The 16,419-nt window shown below is 57.9% G+C and overlaps 2 protein-coding genes across 3 annotated transcripts; one reads left to right on the top strand and one right to left on the bottom strand.

Moving 5' to 3' along the window:
* Positions 1-680: 680 nt before the first annotated feature.
* Positions 681-7,430, bottom strand: LOC103534124 (chloride intracellular channel protein 2). 2 transcript variants are annotated; one of them, XM_008500050.2, is made up of 6 exons: positions 7,004-7,429; positions 3,816-3,925; positions 3,604-3,729; positions 2,564-2,670; positions 2,202-2,383; positions 681-2,050 (listed from the first exon to the last, which is right to left on the bottom strand). In XM_008500050.2, the coding sequence occupies exons 1-6, from the start codon at positions 7,058-7,060 to the stop codon at positions 1,889-1,891; spliced, it is 744 nt and encodes a 247-aa protein (XP_008498272.1). In that variant the 5' UTR covers positions 7,061-7,429; the 3' UTR covers positions 681-1,888. The 2 variants fall into 2 exon arrangements, with proteins under 2 accessions (XP_008498272.1, XP_030305307.1); XM_030449447.1 differs by having other exon boundaries at positions 1,919-2,073; positions 7,004-7,430.
* A 242-nt stretch (positions 7,431-7,672) lies between these two features.
* LOC103534123 (protein eva-1 homolog C) lies at positions 7,673-14,818 on the top strand. Its single transcript, XM_008500049.2, is given in 12 exon segments — positions 7,673-7,916; positions 7,996-8,117; positions 8,737-8,874; positions 9,083-9,312; positions 10,860-11,012; positions 11,015-11,058; positions 11,745-11,868; positions 12,083-12,235; positions 12,384-12,527; positions 12,643-12,714; positions 13,039-13,128; positions 13,746-14,818. Coding segments are annotated over 9 exon segments (1,302 nt in total). The 5' UTR covers positions 7,673-7,916; positions 7,996-8,117; positions 8,737-8,874; positions 9,083-9,158; the 3' UTR covers positions 14,114-14,818.
* The last annotated feature ends 1,601 nt before the right edge of the window (positions 14,819-16,419 follow it).

The following is a 16,419-nucleotide window of genomic DNA, read 5'->3' as shown; positions in this document are numbered from 1 at the left end:
GCTGGCCTCGAAAAGTATCAGAACGTGGAAAACTGCTGAGCGGGGCCAAATGGGACTCTTGCAACTGCCATATGGGAAACGTGGCACAAAAACCATGAGGGAAGACATAGGAGCTCCTGAAATGAGGGGGGGACTTAAATTCTAATATTTTGCAGGCTGCCAGAACCAAGGAAGATCTCTATGAGACAGCCATGGCAGGCAGAGATGGGCTGCAACACCCCCATGGCTGCAACACCATGCTCTGCCTGCTCTGTCGCTGGGCCAGCAGGTCAGGAGGTGGCTGGAGTCACTGGAGAGCCCACCAGGATGCAGGTGGGTGGGCACTCTGGAAGCTCCAAAAGTTGGAGACTCCAGTGTAATTTGTTTGGAGCTTGTTCAGAGGGAGGGCTGCAGGGCTGATGGGAACTCATTGGTTCAGCATGTGCAAGGCTGGGGTGGGTGACAGGTATATATCACAGGGAGGGGACGTCCTGGGTGTCAGAGACTGGGGACTGGAGCTCATCATGTGCTAAATTCCCAGAGGGTTTCCATGCTGGGGAAGCATGGAGGGGCAGCACCCTCCAGGCCCACACCCTGACAGGACACAAGCAATGCATATTAAAATAGAGTTTATTGCTGCTCTTAGTTTAAAACCAAAAACAATCCAAAACCCATTAATAACAAAACCAGTCCCCAAACCCGGTGCTTTCAGAGGCAGGCTTGCAAGGACACATCTTTTAGTGCAAAGAGGGAAGTGGCAGTGAGGGCTGAAGGGGGGGTCTGCCCCTCTCCCCACAGAACCCACCATGCTCACTGTACAGTATTTTTTGCCCATGGGCCTGACTGGGGAGGGCTGGCTGAATCCTTGTGCACTGGCTGGTGGTATTGGATGGGGGACAATGGGACGTCATGGCTGTGCAGAGGAGGCTTTGACTCCTCCTGCATCAGTGGCACTGGATGGGAAGGCTCAACACTGAGCCAGAGAGCAACAACCCTGCCCACATATCTCATGCAGGCACGGAGCTTTGCAAATGGCCTGTGAATGGGAATCAGACAGATGTCCTGGCCCCTGCCTCCCTCTCCCAGTCAGGAACCTGAAGTGCTGGTGGGGACCGGGGAGGGGGTGGTGGACATGGGGGAGCTGCACATGGCAGCATCACCTGCAATGACCTGCAAGGCAGGGAGAGAGGGATGCCCTGACCATCAGCTCCCCCATCCTCAGCCCCTCTCAAGTCACTGCACTCCTCCTTCCCTTCCCACAGCAGGTCCCAGCATTCTCATAGCAGGCATCATCCCCATCATCTTCCTGTCCCCATGTCTGATGGGGAGTTAGCCATGCTAAAGCTCTATAGCAGGGAGAACAATTTGTCACTACAATAACTATCAGGAGCAGAGCCTTTTGGGGTCTTCAGATGGAACCCGGATGTCTCGGTGGAGGAGGGGATTTACCCACAGACAGGTTGTGCAGAAGGGGGACGAGGTGAATTCAAAAGGCTCCAGCCCTGGTGAAGTGCTGGGACTCCCCGGGATGCCCCTTCCTCAGCATGGGGGCTGACAGTGGAGCAGCTCCAGGAGAGTGGGCAGGTTCCACCACTGCTGCAGGAGGTAAGCACTTGGCTTTTCCCATGGCACATGTTCCCAGGCTGTGAGATCGGTGCTTTGGGAGTGAGGATGAAGCCACGCAGGGACAGCCCTCGGGAGCAGCGCTGCCATGGCAAGGGGGGGCTGCTGCCAGCCTGCAGAGGAGGAGCAGGGGGCTGTGAAGCAAGGCATGATTTCTGAAAGGCGGGGGAGTAGCACTGCCATAAACCCCCTCCAGCCCCTCCCTTGCCGGGGTCTGGGGGTGCCAGAGCTGTGGAGGTGGAGGTTCTGGGCTGGGGCCATGCCGCCAGCGTGTCCCACAGTGGTGCTAGGTCATCTTCCTGGCCACGCTGGCATAGGTGTGCTCGATCTCCTCATCTGCAGGACACGTGTGGCTGAACTCATCGCAGGCATAGGCGTTGTTGAGGTAGCGCCAGACACCCGTCATGTCCCCTGGGATCTCGAAGTCACGGTACTTCTTGGCTGCGATCTAGAGAGGGCAGGAGGACAAGCCTGGGAAATGGAGAAGATTCGGTCTCTGGCTTGGCAGAGGAACCCCACAGCTCCTGTCCCTGTATCACCCCACCCATTACTCCCTCTTGGGGTGGGTGCCCTGACCCTGGCTGGGAAGCTGCTGTTACCTTGATGATGTGCAGTTTGGGCAGGAGGTTGCAGTCAGCCAGCGTCAGGTGGTCTCCATCCAGGAATTTCCTCTGGGAGATGGTGATGTCCTCCACACTGTCCTGGTCAATCTCCTCAGGGAGAGGGGTGTTCAGATAGACATCCAGCCGCTGAAACTCCCGCAGCAAGGCCTTCTCAAGATCTGGATGGGCAGGGAAATAAATACTGTCAGCCCAGTGACCCGGGCTCTGCCTCCAGAGAGGTTTTGGGGGGGGCAGGCAGCAGGAGCCCTGGTGCCAGGATTTGCCCATAGACAAAAGCATCTCTCCCCCAGCCCAGAGTGGCAGGGCACAGCCCTGCAGCCCCCGCACACCCTTCTTACTGATATTGGCTTCCTTGCGTGGGTTCTTGATGTATGCTGAGAACTTAGCAAAGATGTCGCTCCCCACGTCAAAGGACTCCTTGTACTTGGGGCTCAGGTGTGGGTACCTTTAGAGAGACAACTGTGTCAGTGCGGGCAGGGATGGAGGCAGAGGTTCAGTGGTCCCCAGCTGTGTTATCTCCTGGGCCATGGTGCCTAGAACTGGTGCTGGAGGATGCAGGTGATGTTCAGCTGGCTGTGGGAGACTTGAGTGACTGCACCCACCAGCCCGGGATCTGCGTTATCTTGGAGAAAGTCACAAAGCAGAAATTACAAGGTCTGGGGAGGCTGGAGGCAGCAGATCTGTGCCTGCAGCCCAGCTGGAGGACACACGTTGTCCTGCAGTGGGGTCTGGGGAAGCCCCCCTGTCTTCCTCAGGGACAAACTCGTGTTTGCTGATGTGTCCCAGGGCGGCTGCAAGGGCAGACACCTTAAGGAGCAGATGGAGAATGCTTTTGAAGCTTCCTCTTTTGCTGGCAGTGGGGACCCTTACAGCTGCAGAGCATGGGGTGGGGTGGGTTGGGAGGTGTGGGCTGTGTCAGGGGGGCAGCCCCCTGGCCAGCTGCGATGCTGCATTCGAGCAAAGGCGTTGGCTTTGGCTGAGCTGAGAGCACTGATGTGAGGGGACAAAGGGAGGGATCTTGCATTCCCCTTCTGCCTCAACACCAACTGCCACAGCCAGCTGCAAACCCACAAGCTCCCGGGTGGTCCCTGCTCCCCCCAGTCCTGCCCACACCAAGGAACTGCTGCTTTTCCTCCCTTTGTTCCCCATCCCCTCACAGCCCCACCCAACATCTCCCAGGGGGGATGCAGCCCCCTGGCATCACACCCCCTGCCTCAGCAGAGCACAGCCAGAGGGGTGGCTGGGCAGCCAGCCCCCTCCCCGAGCTGCTCTCAGGCACCTCCTCACACCCTGCCTTGGTTTCCCAACCTGCCGAGCAGTACACAACAGCAGCCTGCCTGATGGCCCCAAAAGGAGGAAGGAAAAAGCTTGAAATTACATGGGTGGACACAGGGTCTGCTCCAGGAACTCCTCAATCTTAATGAAGTCTGTTTTCAGCTCCTTGTTGAACAGCAAGAAGGGTGGGTTGGTGCCCGGTGCTAAGTCTTTCAGCTCTTCAGGTTTCCTGGAGTGCAGAAAATGAGCGTGGTCACAGCCTGCAGCCTGTCCCACCCTGCTGCTGGCACAGGGCTGGGCTGTGGTGCCTCTCACCTGGCCATGTCCACTGTGGTGACATTGAACTTGACCCCTTTGAGCCACAGCACCATGAAGAGGCGCTGGCAGAAGGGGCAGTTTCCGATGTTTTCTCCATCCAGACCAGCCTGCCGGGAAAGCAGAGAAACGAGGATTTAATCCACTGGCCAGGCTGGTCCAGCCCAGATGGGGAGATGATGGAGTGGGTGTCAGGAGGAAGGCACATGGGGCTCTTAGCCCAGCACCCCAGCTTGGGTGCACGATCCCTGCCCCAGCCATTGCTCTGGAAAACATCAGGGAGCAATCTCAGATCCTTCCCAGAAATGTGAGATAAAGCCAGGAGGAAGAGGGGAAGGACGCAGGGGAAGGAGGCTGAGGGTGACTGCTGAGGGCTGGGGAGGAAGGGAGGGTCCACTTGGCTGGAGAGGTTGGTGAGAAGGGAAATGTGCTCATGTTTGCCAGGAAAAGAGCAGTTTGTTTTCCTGTGCTGTCTCTGGGTTTGTTTGCATTTCATGAACCCAGACATCAGTTCGCTGGGCTAAAGATGCCCGAAAAGCACCCAAGCAGCTGCCCTTGGCCTCATGGAGAAGGGGCCACGGGTGGTGGGGTTGTGCAGTGGTAGCCCCGTGCTGGCATCCCACCCAGCATCAGTGGGGAACAGAGCCACTGTCAGCCCCTAAAGCTCCCCCCATGTGCAGGCAGCCCTTCCAACTCCTCTGCATGGACATAGCCATGGTGTCTCAGCACTCAGGGGGCTGCTCTGTGACCAGGATGGGATCAAACAGCAGTGGGGACATGAGAGAGCTTGGAAAACCTGCCTCAGCTCCAGCAGGATCTCACCCAGATGATGCCCATCCAGCAATCCCAAGGGAAAGCATCAGCAGGCAGGGTGAAGCCCATTTCCTTGCTTTGTAGTAGCTAAAAACATCCTTCACAAAAAGGCCTGAAACTCCTTTTGAGAACAGGGCAGGTTCCCCCAGTGCATGAAAGCTGGCATGGGCGCTGCACAGAGAAGGAAGTTGTGCCATGGTAGGAGAGGTAAAATGGCTCACAGGAAACTCAACTTCTCTAAGAAAATTAGCTGGTTCCTCAGCTGCACGTGAACCATGGTCCACAGCACACGTGGCAGCCCCGGCATGGCAGGGAGGAGCAGCATAGCTCACACCAGCTCCTTCACAGATGCTGAGGCCTGTGCCTGGTAAGTGCTACCAGCCTGCACCTACAGGTGTTCAGAAACCTGTGGGCTCTCTGCTCAGCTCCTCCAGGAGAAACACCTCAAACTCATCCTAAGGGAGGTGACGGTTTGCTTTTCCACTATGCCAACATCTTTCAGCTCTTCCAGAGGAAGAAAAATTACTTTTAACCAGTATTTCCTATGCTCTGCTACCATGAAATGATGCTCCTGAGAAAGGAAACGGAAACTTAGAAAGTATTGGTATGCATGCTGGCACAGCATCTCCAGGGACGGGCAGGGGTTTATACCCAACTCTGAGGCCTCCTAGGGCTGCAGGATGCATCAAAACCCAAAGTTACCGAGCAGTTCCTGTGGTTTCCCCCTCAGTGAAACAGTCAAAAAATGTGGCGGGTGGAGGGATCTCTGCAGGTTTGGGGCACAGCTCAGTGCCCAGCAGGACCTGACCCCAGTCCCTACAGCCACCCCAAAAGTCAGGACACAATCTGGGGGGCAGCTGAATGCCTCTAGGGGCTGGGGAGCAGAGCCTGGAGAGACCCTCAGCCAGGGGGACAATGTTGGCAGGTTGAGACATTGCCAGCCCTTTGGGCAATGCAGAAGTTTTGCACCTTCCTCATCCTCTCTGAGTTAACATCAGCACTTGCCAAGGGAGCTCTGGCTCCCTCCGTGACTTTTGGCTGTGGTGGGTCACAGCGGCAGCTGTGTCCCAGGCCCAGGTAGTGTGGGACAATGCCCACTGCAGCAGGGACCTTGGTCAGGCTGGGTCTTGGGTGGCAAGAGGAGGCACAGCATCAATTTGTCTGTGAATAGAGGCGTCAGAAGGGTTTTTTCATGCTAAATTAAGGCATAGGGGAAGTCCTGATGCCACTGCTGCTTTGTTTTCTGTTTGCCTTCCCCCTGGAAACCCCCTTGACTGTGCTGCTGCCATTGCAGTCACTTCAGAGTCACCTTTTCTTCCCGACAGCCTGAGGAAAAAGGGGTGCTAAGTAGGGAATCCAAGACTCAACTTGCTTTCATCAAGAAAATATGCTTATCTGGATTTGGCTCAGCCGAGCTCAGTGCCCAGTAAGCACCACCATGGCCACAGCTGTGGCAAGGGGATGGGGGACACCCCTCCCACAAAGCCCAGATCATCTTTTCCAACACATATTTCTGACTTAATTTTCCAACGTGTATTTTCAGGGAAGCCTCTGGCCAGGCACCACCACCCTTTGGGTCACCAAGCTGCTCTAGGAGGAGAGGAGCGAAGGTCACAGAGCTGAGCAGCTGTGGGGACACTCTGGGGGCACCACCTCAATGTGACGGCACAGGGAGGGAGAGGCATCGTTCTCCTCCAGCCACTGTCACTTGGTAGTGTGTCCTGGGCCCTGCTGGCATCACTGTTGGCACAGCAGTTACCAGCTCCAGCTCCTCACTCTCTACACCCTGCATGTCAACTGCAGATATTTTAAACTCAAGTGCTAAACTGTTCCAGGGGAAGTGTTTGGAAAATTTCTTAATGGGGGAAAAAACACAACATTTACAGCAAATAATACCCTGGGGTGCAAAGCCACCCCATCCTGCCCACACTTGAGCACCCCTGTGGCTCCTCAGGCTCTCTCTGCGCCCTTTCACAACCCCAGCTGGCATGAGAAGCTGAAGTGGCAGCTCTCAGCCCTCCTGCTCGCTGTTCCCAGGCTGGGGGTCCTCTTACCTGGGTTTCGAGAGAGCTATGTATGCCCACTCAGTTGTCATACCCGCTGTCAGCCCCGCCGTTCCCCGGGGGTACGTGACCACCCCAAGAACAGAGCATCTTCTGGGATGCTGGGTGTGACCCCTCAGCAGTTCCCGTGCCACTGCCCAGTCCCCTGTTCTGGGCACCCTTCACAGTGAACAATCCCAAACTTGGCACCCATCTTCAGCCTTCCAAAACGTGAAGACACTCCTAAATTTATTCAGCCTGCACCCAGCTGCAGCCAGGTGAGGATGAGCCTGCCGGGAACCACCAGCGAGCAACCGCCCGCCCCGAACCCACCTTCACGAAGAGCTCGATCTCCGGCTCCTTGGCGGCTTTGTGCTGCCGACTCTCCATCCCGGCAGCCTGGGGAGGGACAGCTGGCTGCTCACTGCTGTGCTGAGTTGGTCCGTCGTCTGCAGAGCACCGTCGGGGGAGGTTTTCAGAGGGCTGGCGGCTCGAGGAACTCGGCTGCGCCCGCACCTCACGCAGGGCTGGGGTTTGCCCTTTCCTTCCTTTTTGAAGCGGGGAGGAGCGATGGGGTGTGCGCCGGGACCCGCGGGCGGGGGGGGGGAAACTGTGGGGCCTCCCAGTCGTGACTCAGCACGGGTCTATCTGGAGATGTTCGTGGGTCTCCTCCGGTCTATCGCAGCCGCCCAGGCGCTTCTCCAGAGCCATGGCCCGGTGACCCGGGCGCTCCCAGCTGGGAGCAGGGCGGGGGGAGAGGGGGTTGTTTGCAGAGGAAGTGTCTTGCCCAAAGCTCTTCATGCTGCTCCAGGCTGGTCGTGCCCCTTCCCTGTCCTCCCACCCTGGTCTCGCCCCTTCCCTATCCTCCCACCCTTGTTCCTGGACACCGGTGTCCCAGAGCTCATCACTTCTGCGTCTCTTAGGGGTGAACCAAGATTCCTGGTGTCTTCACTTCTGCTTCTGCATCACAACACGTGGGCTCTTCTCCCTGCCCACTACCCCAGAGCCCCCCACTTGGGCTCCTCCGAGCACCCCCTGCAGCAAGGAGCGGGGCTGAGCAGAGTGAGGGTTCTGGGAAGGAGAGGGGACAGCTTGGCTCCCTGCCACCAGCTCTCTGCAGCCAGCTGAGCGCTGCCAGGGCACTGGAGGATTGCAAAACAGCCACGGGGGAAGGCAAGGAGGCTGGAGCATGTTGGTGCGCGGCAGGGAACCCCATAGCATCACTGCCAGCAGCGCAGCCAGGGCGGTGCGTGTCAGGGTGATGGGAAGGGATGGCTCCAGGGTTGCCCCCCCGTTCCTGGAATCCGGGTTGGTTTTTTTTACAGGAAAGATGACCAGCTTGCTTTCCTCCCCAGGATGGGAGGGAGACATTTGCAGTCAGATGGTCCTGGCTGCCATCCCAGGGGAGACAGCTTCCCAGCACCCATGAGCTTAATTCCTCTCTTGGGTAAGTCCTGTCTCACTCCGTGGGACTCTGTAGCTGTTACGGAGCTTTGCACAAAAAAGGGGATCCCAATTGCTTAGCTCAGCTCCCTCCCAGCTCGGGTAAGCTCAGGTTTTCCTTAAAAAATAATCAAACTCTGGTAAGAAAGCATCCACTCCAAGGCACTTAGGCTGGGCATTGATTTTGCAGGCTCTGGGGGTGGGGGTCTCCCCAGAGCAGAGGTTACTCCTGGTCCTGTTGCACAAGAGGGACTGGCAGGCATTTCTCTATTTACCCCATTAGAGATTTTGGAGAACTTGAAACTCCACCCGATGGGACAGGAAGCTCCACCTGATGTTCTGCTGAGGGTTGAATTCACACTCTGTGAGCAACCGTCACACTCCCCACACCCAGACCCCTGTGATGTGTGGTGGTCCCTTCTGCCACCTTGGTCCTCTTTGCTGCCCCTGCCCGAGTGATGCTGATGAGGGAGGGGAAAGGCACAAGGACACTATGGTGCCCTTCTCATGATGTCAGAGGATGTGATGTGCAACCATGTGGAGGCTGTGGGGCAGAAGGGTACCAGCAAAGAGGCCCCTGCCCACAGTATTAGATTCAAGGAAGGCATTTGTGCTTTCTGCAGGAACAGCTGGCTCGGAAGGCAGCACAGGCAGCCCTTCCCTTCCTCTTCAAAGGGTGAATGGCTGGACATATGTCAAGATGGAGATTACAGCACCCATGGTGTATCCAGGTTCTGCTGCATGGTACCCGTGAGAAAGTGGTGGGCACATTGGAAACCTTGACAAGCCCCATCCCTCTGCTCAGGGGGAATGGAGGTGGGAGGGAAGGGGCTGCTGGTTTCTCCACCAGTGATGCCAAGGCATGGAACCCACCCACCCACCATGGAGTGCCTTGGAAAACATGTCCCTCCCTCGCCGGGGGAGGTGTCCCTGTGCTGAGAGTGTCCAGAGCAGCCCCTTGCCCTGCAGACAAAGAGCAGGCACAGAGGCACCCGCCCACCCCCAGCACTTTGGCAGGGCAGAGAATGAGCCATTGTCCTGTGGGATGCCAGCCCCAGCACCAGCTGCTGCTGAGGACCGGACCAGCCAACAAAGCAGAGCCAGCAGTGGCTGCACCATGGCCATGCTTGTGGAACCAGCAGCAGCCCTGGTCCTCCTGTGCCTGGCTGTGGGGCTGGAGGCCAGTCCGGAGCTCTCCGGTGAGTCGGGTCGATGAGGGATTTTGGGGACCAGCATGAGGGGAGGGCAAAGCCACAGCCGGGTTGGTGAGGTGAGGACAGGAAGGGTACTAGCCAGTGCAAGCCAGAAGGAGCGTGGAAAAAACCAAAAACTGGGTTTTTTTATCCCCACAGTAGGGCTGGGATCTGAAAACAGCCCATGCACATCCTGGGTGGTGTGTGGAGCTGAAGGGTTCTGGAGCATTCAGGGCTCTCCTGGGAGGTCTTGCTGCTCTGAGGTGAGGAAAGAGATGGGCTTCAGCCCTGCCCAGAGCTGGTGGCTACAGTCCCCAGATAAAGCCACCCATGAGCTGTGGAACTGCTGGGTGCACTGCCACGAGGCACAGCAAAGGCCAGATCCTCTCCCAAGAGCACCATTATGAGCCTTATGAGGTGTAGTAGAGGCAGAAATTTGGAATCCTCCATGCCCCAGTGCTTGAGACAGTCAGGATGGGTGCTGGCAGGCTGGGCACTCAGGGGGCTGCCATTCCTCTCTGCTAGAAATCACCACGCATACCTTCCACTGTGCGCTGCCAGGCCCGGGACGCACCAGAGCCCAGCAGGATGCTGCCGAGGGCAGCAGGATGTGATTTCGTCTGGGCAGAGCTAACTGCAGAACCACAACACCAGAGACTGAGTCAGTCGCACCAGCAGGCAACCGGAATTGCTAAAAAAAATCTGCCTGCAGCCTCCTTGCTGCGGTTCACAAAAAAAAAAAGCCACCTCCATCTTCGCAACTGCTCACTGCTCCAAAATGGTGGGATGGAGAAACCTCTGTCCCTGTGGCACTGCTTGAGCCTTGGTTTTGAAATACAAATGACGGGTGCAAAAGGGTTAGCGGCAGCAGGGAAGATGAAAGGAGCCCTTTGTGCAGCTGAGCCTGGCACCAGTTTGCAGCTGGGAGCCAGCATTTCCACACGTGCCCTGCCCTAGACCCCAGCACTGGGCTGGGGTGCAAGTCTCCCCATAGTGGGGATTGGGGCTGTGACCCACCTGCACAGCCCAGGGTCCTGCCTGGCAGCTACCTTGTCCCCAGTGCTTCCCCTCTGGTTTTGTTTTATTCAAACACCTGGTGCAAACTGAGTCCTACACATCACTTTTTCTCAGCTTTTCCTTTTTCCTCAACACCCTCCAGCAACTAGTGCCTGCTCAGAGAACCCCTAGAAGCTTGCAGAGCTTTTGCAGAAATGGCTTCCTCGCTGGCCCAGCACACCTGGTGCCAATCACAACTGATAGCTGCCTGTTAAACCTTCTTAAAGGCTGGGCAGGACAGCCCCACCTTACAGTCTTTTATTAGGAAAGCCACAAATTGGTGATTTGGGCCACAAACCAGGCAGGATTAAAAGAGAGAGAAATACCCTGTGCTGGAAATTCAGTGAGAAAAGGGTCCTGCTCTGGTCCTGTTTGCTCCATAACTGCCCCAGCTCAGGGTGTCCTCACTGCCACCGGCTGATGGGACCCTAAATACTGCCAGTGCTGTGGTTCCAATGCCTCCTCCAGATGACTCTGCCCATGCTGTCCCCTCCCAGGGTACCTGCGCAAGGTGCTGAGGAACCACACCACCCACACCTGTGATGGTGAGCAGCTCCTCATCATCTGCCCTCACAAGACCACTATCAGCATCCTCAGTGCCTTCTACGGGCGTCGTGTGCCTAGCCCCAACCTCTGCCCCAGCCCTGGCAGTGCTCCCAGGAGAGCACCCAGTGTTCCTCCACCACCGCACACCTGGTAAGGGCAGGGATCCACACTTCGAGGAGGCTGCAGCCATCGGGGCCGGGACACGGCCTCGGGGTCCTTTTCCCGGAGCGTTTTTGGGAGATAAGAGTGGAGGGAGGTCTCCTGCGGTGGGTGCTAGGGTGGGGCAGGAGGTTTTGGAGCCATCCCGCAGGGCCCAGCGGGCTTGGTGGAGGCCGAGGCTGGGGCTGGGAGCGCAGCCGGGTTTGGTAAGCGGGACGGGGCTGCAGGGATGGGGTGGGAATACGAATGCTAATGCTATGCTAATACTAGCTGTGGTGTTGCTGCTGCTGCTGCAAATCTCGGCCATGCACCTCTGGAGAACAGAGCTGGGGCCCTCCCTGCCACGCTGGTGGCAACAACCCTCCCCATCTGGTGGCCACGCGTGGGCATTACACGGGGCGCTGTGTGAGTGCACGGGACTGTGTCGGTGTGCATGGCTACACGGGTGTTGTGTCGCGGTGCTGGCAGAGCAGGCACCCAGCCCCGCAGGGATGCAGGGGAGGAACTGATTCAGGAATAACACATGAAGAAGGTGACTGCGGCGGGCGGGGCGTGTGAGCAGCCCCAGGACACCTCTGGGGGGCAGCAGGACATTTCCCTGAGCCTGGTGACAGCGCCGAGGGAGACGAGGGGACAAGTGCCTCAGGACTCCCCGACCATCTTCTGCTGCTCCACAGAAGCTGCAGGATGAGTGCCAGGACCAGCAATGGTGCCAGTTCTCAGTGCACAGCCAGGTCTTTGGGCCGGACCCGTGCCCTGGGACGCACAAGTACCTCATTGCATCCTACAAGTGCCGGCCAGGTGAGGTGGAGCAGGGTCTGGGCAGTGCTGCATGGGGTCTCCCCTGGCCCCGGCTGCTTGGGAAGGGACAGAGAGAGCAGCCAAATTGTTTCCGTGTCTCGCAGACCTCCAGCCCTGCCCTTGGCAGCTCTCAGATTCTTGCTGGAGCTAAGGGAGGAGGGGGCTGCAGGTGATTCCAGGATGCATTGGGGTGCTCTGCCATGTCACTCCCCAGGGAACCATCGGGTCAAGACCGTGTGTGAGAACAACAAGCTAAAGCTGCAGTGCCGACCAAAATCTGTCCTGGCCATTTATTCTGCAAATTACGGACGATTCCTGCGGGGCAAACCGGAGTGTGATGCCCTGAACACCGGGGCGCCCCATATAGGTATGCAGGAACAGTTAAAGCCAGAACTGGGGCCAGGGACTTTGCAGACAACACAGCACAAAGATGCTGTCAGGCTGTACCTTGCCCCATCTGGCTGGTGCCCGGGGGCAAGGGTCTGCCCGTGGGTCCATGACCCGTGTCTCTGCAGAGTGCTTGGCTCCGGACGCCCTGCGGAGAGTCTCCAAGAAGTGCCACCGCAAGACGAACTGCACCGTGGCTGCTGACCAGGCCACCTTTGGGGATCCGTGCCTCCCCGGCATGAAGAAACAGCTGCGAGTCTCCTACACTTGTGGTGAGAGCCCCCGCAGGACGGGGAGCACCGTGCCCACCCTGTACCAGACCAGCAGGATCAGAGGGCTGCTGGGGATGAGCAGGGTGGTGATGCTCTGCATGTGCTCTCCCTGCAGTGCCCAAGCAGCTGCTGGAGGAGGTGGGCCCTGAAACCTCAGACCCCTTCCTGCTCTCAGACTACATGCATGGTAATGGGGAGGGGGAGGCTATGACAAAAGCAGTGTGGAGTTGTGTCCATGCCCCAACAGGTGAACTGCCCCTTCCCTGGCCTGTGTGTGCCCCTGGTGCCCCCATCTGGCATGAGCCCTGCAGCTCCATCCAGCATTGCTTCCCCTGGGTGAAGCCAAGGGTCAGTGTCCCTGTCTGTGGTCTGCTGGGAGCAGTGGAGAGGAGGACCCACAGGGAAGAGCAGCACTTGTGCAGGAAGGACAGAGTATGGGGTGGGGAAGGAGGCAGCCAGTGGGGTGCTGGGGACCACCTCGTCTCAGCCTGCATCCCCTTGTTTGCTGCAGGTGGCTGGTACAAAGGGCCCAGGTTCTCCAAGCTCCGGGAAGACCGGATGATTTTTACTAGCTCTCTGGAAGTTTTTGCCCACCTCTGGGGTACGTGCCCTCACCAGCTCTCATGCAGCACCCAGGGGAGTGGGATGGACTTGGGAGGGTGGCTCAGGTCCTGTGATGGCCCCTATTCACCCAAGGTTTGGCTCAGAGGCAGCCAGACCCCTCCAGCAGGCACACAAGTGAGGACAGCTGGTACCCATGCTGGTCTGAGGGGGGGGGGCTCAGAGGTTGAACAAGCCTCCAGATCCCTGTGCTGCTGCAGTTCTGCCCACAGATCTTCAGTCTCTGACTGTTACCCACTGGGTCTCTTTCCTTCCTGCTCTGTCTGCAGGGGCACTGACAGCCAGCACCTCTGCAGGCAAACACCTCCCTTACCAGGGGAAGTCAGTGTGGGATGATTCCTCCCACCGTGCTGCCTACCCTGCCTCCCACTGCAGGTTTCCCATGGGGCAAGGGGCATTTTGGGACACTGGTGGGTGCTGGTGAGGCTCTGGGTGATGCTTCCTGAGGCAGGGTCTGTGTTGCCCCTGCAGACTGGGTGCTGAGGGCACCTCTGCTCCCCTCCTCTTCCTCCCATGCCCAACAGAGAGGTTTTTAGGCTCTGGTACCTCACAGGCTGTGGAGGCCGCTGTACCCTGCTGTCTCTCTTTGCCCCACAGGTATCCCAGAGAAAGTTGGCCTCTACTTTCTTTGTGGGGTCTCCGGAGGCCTCATGCTCCTACTGTGCATCATCAGCCCCAAAACAACCTTCCTCCAGGAGGTGGGGGAGGGTCTCAAAGACCCAGAGCTGAGCAGGACCAAGCTGCGGGATGACCAGGACGAAGATCTTCCTGATGACAGCTCCTCGGACTCCTCCTTCCGCCGCCTTACCCGCACCTACCGGGCCACTGACAGCATCTTTGGCCCCGAGCTGACAGCAGCCATGGAGGGAGCAGTGGAGCACCAGGGCCATGGCGGGGAGGAGATCTGGATGCCTAAGGAATCGAGCCCATACGCCATCCACAAGATTAAATCAGCTACTAAATAAGAACTGGAATGAAAGGGCCAGACAGCAGCAAGGTTGGAAACAAAGTGCGATCCAAAACTGGGGAGTCAAAAGAGTTTGGGTTCCTCAGTGTGCATGGGCATCCTGAGTGGCAACAAGGCCCTGACAGGACCTTTGTGGCCATCAACCCACCTGGAAACCCCAAACCTAGAGGCAAGATGTAGCCACTGGACATGATAAGGAGCTGCGGGATGGCTGGGGGTCCACTGGCTCCTTTGCCACAAACATGCTGCTAACCCTAAGCTAACCTCCCTGCCCTTGGCTCAGCGCCGCTGGCTCTACTCCTTAACCCTGCTGGGCCACACTGAGCCCACCCTAAGCCCTCTCAGGCTGTTTGGTCCTGTTTGCTCTTGGGTGCTGGCAACCAGCCCTGGTGCTCTACACACCCCTAAACCCTTGGGCAGCGTGCTGGCAACAGAAATGGCCAAGGTGGGCGAGGATACTGGGGGTGAGGGTGGAAGAGTATGGTGAGCATTGCTCCCCCAGCACACCCGAGCCCTGCTGTGTATCTTGCAGGTGCTGTCCTGGGGGAGCTGCACCCAGGGTGCCAGCAGCTCAGTGCCATGCTGGATCCCACCTCCCCGATGGTGTTTGTCCCCTGCTTTGCTCTGTGCTTTTATTCATGCTTCTCCTGCAGACAGGACAGCCCCAGGGTTACCTCACAGGGGCTTTTCTCAGTAAATAAATGCAACAGCTCAGAGACAGCGTGTCCCTCCCTGACCTCTGCCATTAATAGGGGAAGAAGTTTCGGGGGAAGGAAGCAGTGAAGCTCAGCTTGCCCCACGTGGATCAGCTCTTTCTTTACCTTCCACCGGTGTTCTGGTGCTGGGCCACACAGAGCAACAAGTTTGGCTTGTTTTAGCATGGGAAAGGATGAGAGTTTAGCCTGGGGAAGGGGGGAAAAGCACTCTGCTTGGATCCCATGAACCCAGGAGCTTCTCTGCCCTGACTCCTTCTCTGGAGCTCCAGGCTCTGTCTGGAGCCCCAGGGCAAACATCCCCCATTGCTGTGCAGAGGGGCTGCTGGGTCCAGGGGCTGCTCCACTTCTGAAGGCAGCACGGGCTCTGCAGTGCTGTGGGAAGGAGCTGGATGGAAGCTACAATCCAGCTCCTCTCACAACACAGACACTCCAGGCACAGACACTCTTGAGTGAGCACATGCCAGGGTCTGTTTTTCTATCTGCTACTGCACATGAAGTGCCTGGGCTGAGTGAAGCAAGAGGGGGCTGTGATGGGCACCAGGATCAGCATCCAGCCTGACCCAGGGAGTTTGCTGAGGGATGACAGAGCCTGAGGAGTGTCTGGCGGGCTCTCACCTCAAACCAGCCCCCAGCATCCTTGCATGATGGCAGCACTGAGAGCACAGACATTCCTCCAGCTTGGACTGGAGCAGCACCGGCAGCACCAACTTCTTGCTCCTTCCTCCTGTACCCCCTGACAGGCAGGGGGGATTTCTGCACGTGTGGTCCCAGCCCCTGCAGTGAGGCCAGGCTTCCCAAGAGCCTCTCAAGTGCCAGCATGGGACTGGAAAAGCTGGTTCCCCCCTGCCAAGCCTGGGCAGGCCAGGCAGACACAGACCTGCCCCTAAGTGGGCAGCTCACCCAAAACCCTCCAGGCAGACTTGGATGGGGGTTTTGGCTGGGGAATCTTATCCCACAGGCCAACACACTCTGTTTCCATCCACAGTGGGATGCAGCCCAGCTTTGTCTCCCTGGTGGGTATGAATCTGACTCGTGTTTTTGGCTGGAGCGTGTGCTGCGCCAACACGTACAAGGGGAGGCAGACACTCGAATCCCAGGAGGATCTCACACTGATGGTGAGCAAAACCTGGGGAGCTCCCAAGCCAGGGGCAGTAGTGGCAGCACGAGGGGACGTGGGGCTAGAGAGGACAAGTGGCCGAGGAGGAAACGGAACGAGCTGGAACCACAGCAGCCCCAACCAGTTTGGGGAACTGAAGGTACTTCAGATCTGCTGGACCCACGTTTAAAGCCCCACCAGCCCTGCAAGCACCCCGTGGCCATGCTGTGCCCCAGAGCCGTTCCACTGTGGCTGTGGGCACAAGGAGTCCCACACACACCTCTCCAAACTGATGTAACTTGGCTGTGAGCCACCCACGCTATCCCACGAACACGGCAGACTGAAGGAGCCTTCCCGTGGCTGCAGGGCCATGTCTCCTGGGCAGAGACCAGGACAGGACTCCCTCCAGGCCGAGACACTTCCCCAGGATCAGATCTCTGGTGAGAGACCAACACCACCCGTAGCCTTGCAGTGAGTTACAACGCCCGTTTG

Source organism: Calypte anna, chromosome 4 (assembly GCF_003957555.1).
Source record: "Calypte anna isolate BGI_N300 chromosome 4, bCalAnn1_v1.p, whole genome shotgun sequence".
In the NCBI taxonomy this organism is placed as follows: domain Eukaryota; kingdom Metazoa; phylum Chordata; class Aves; order Apodiformes; family Trochilidae; genus Calypte; species Calypte anna.
The sequence above is the reverse complement of the archived record's forward strand: the minus strand, read 5'-3'. Positions and strand labels throughout refer to the sequence as shown.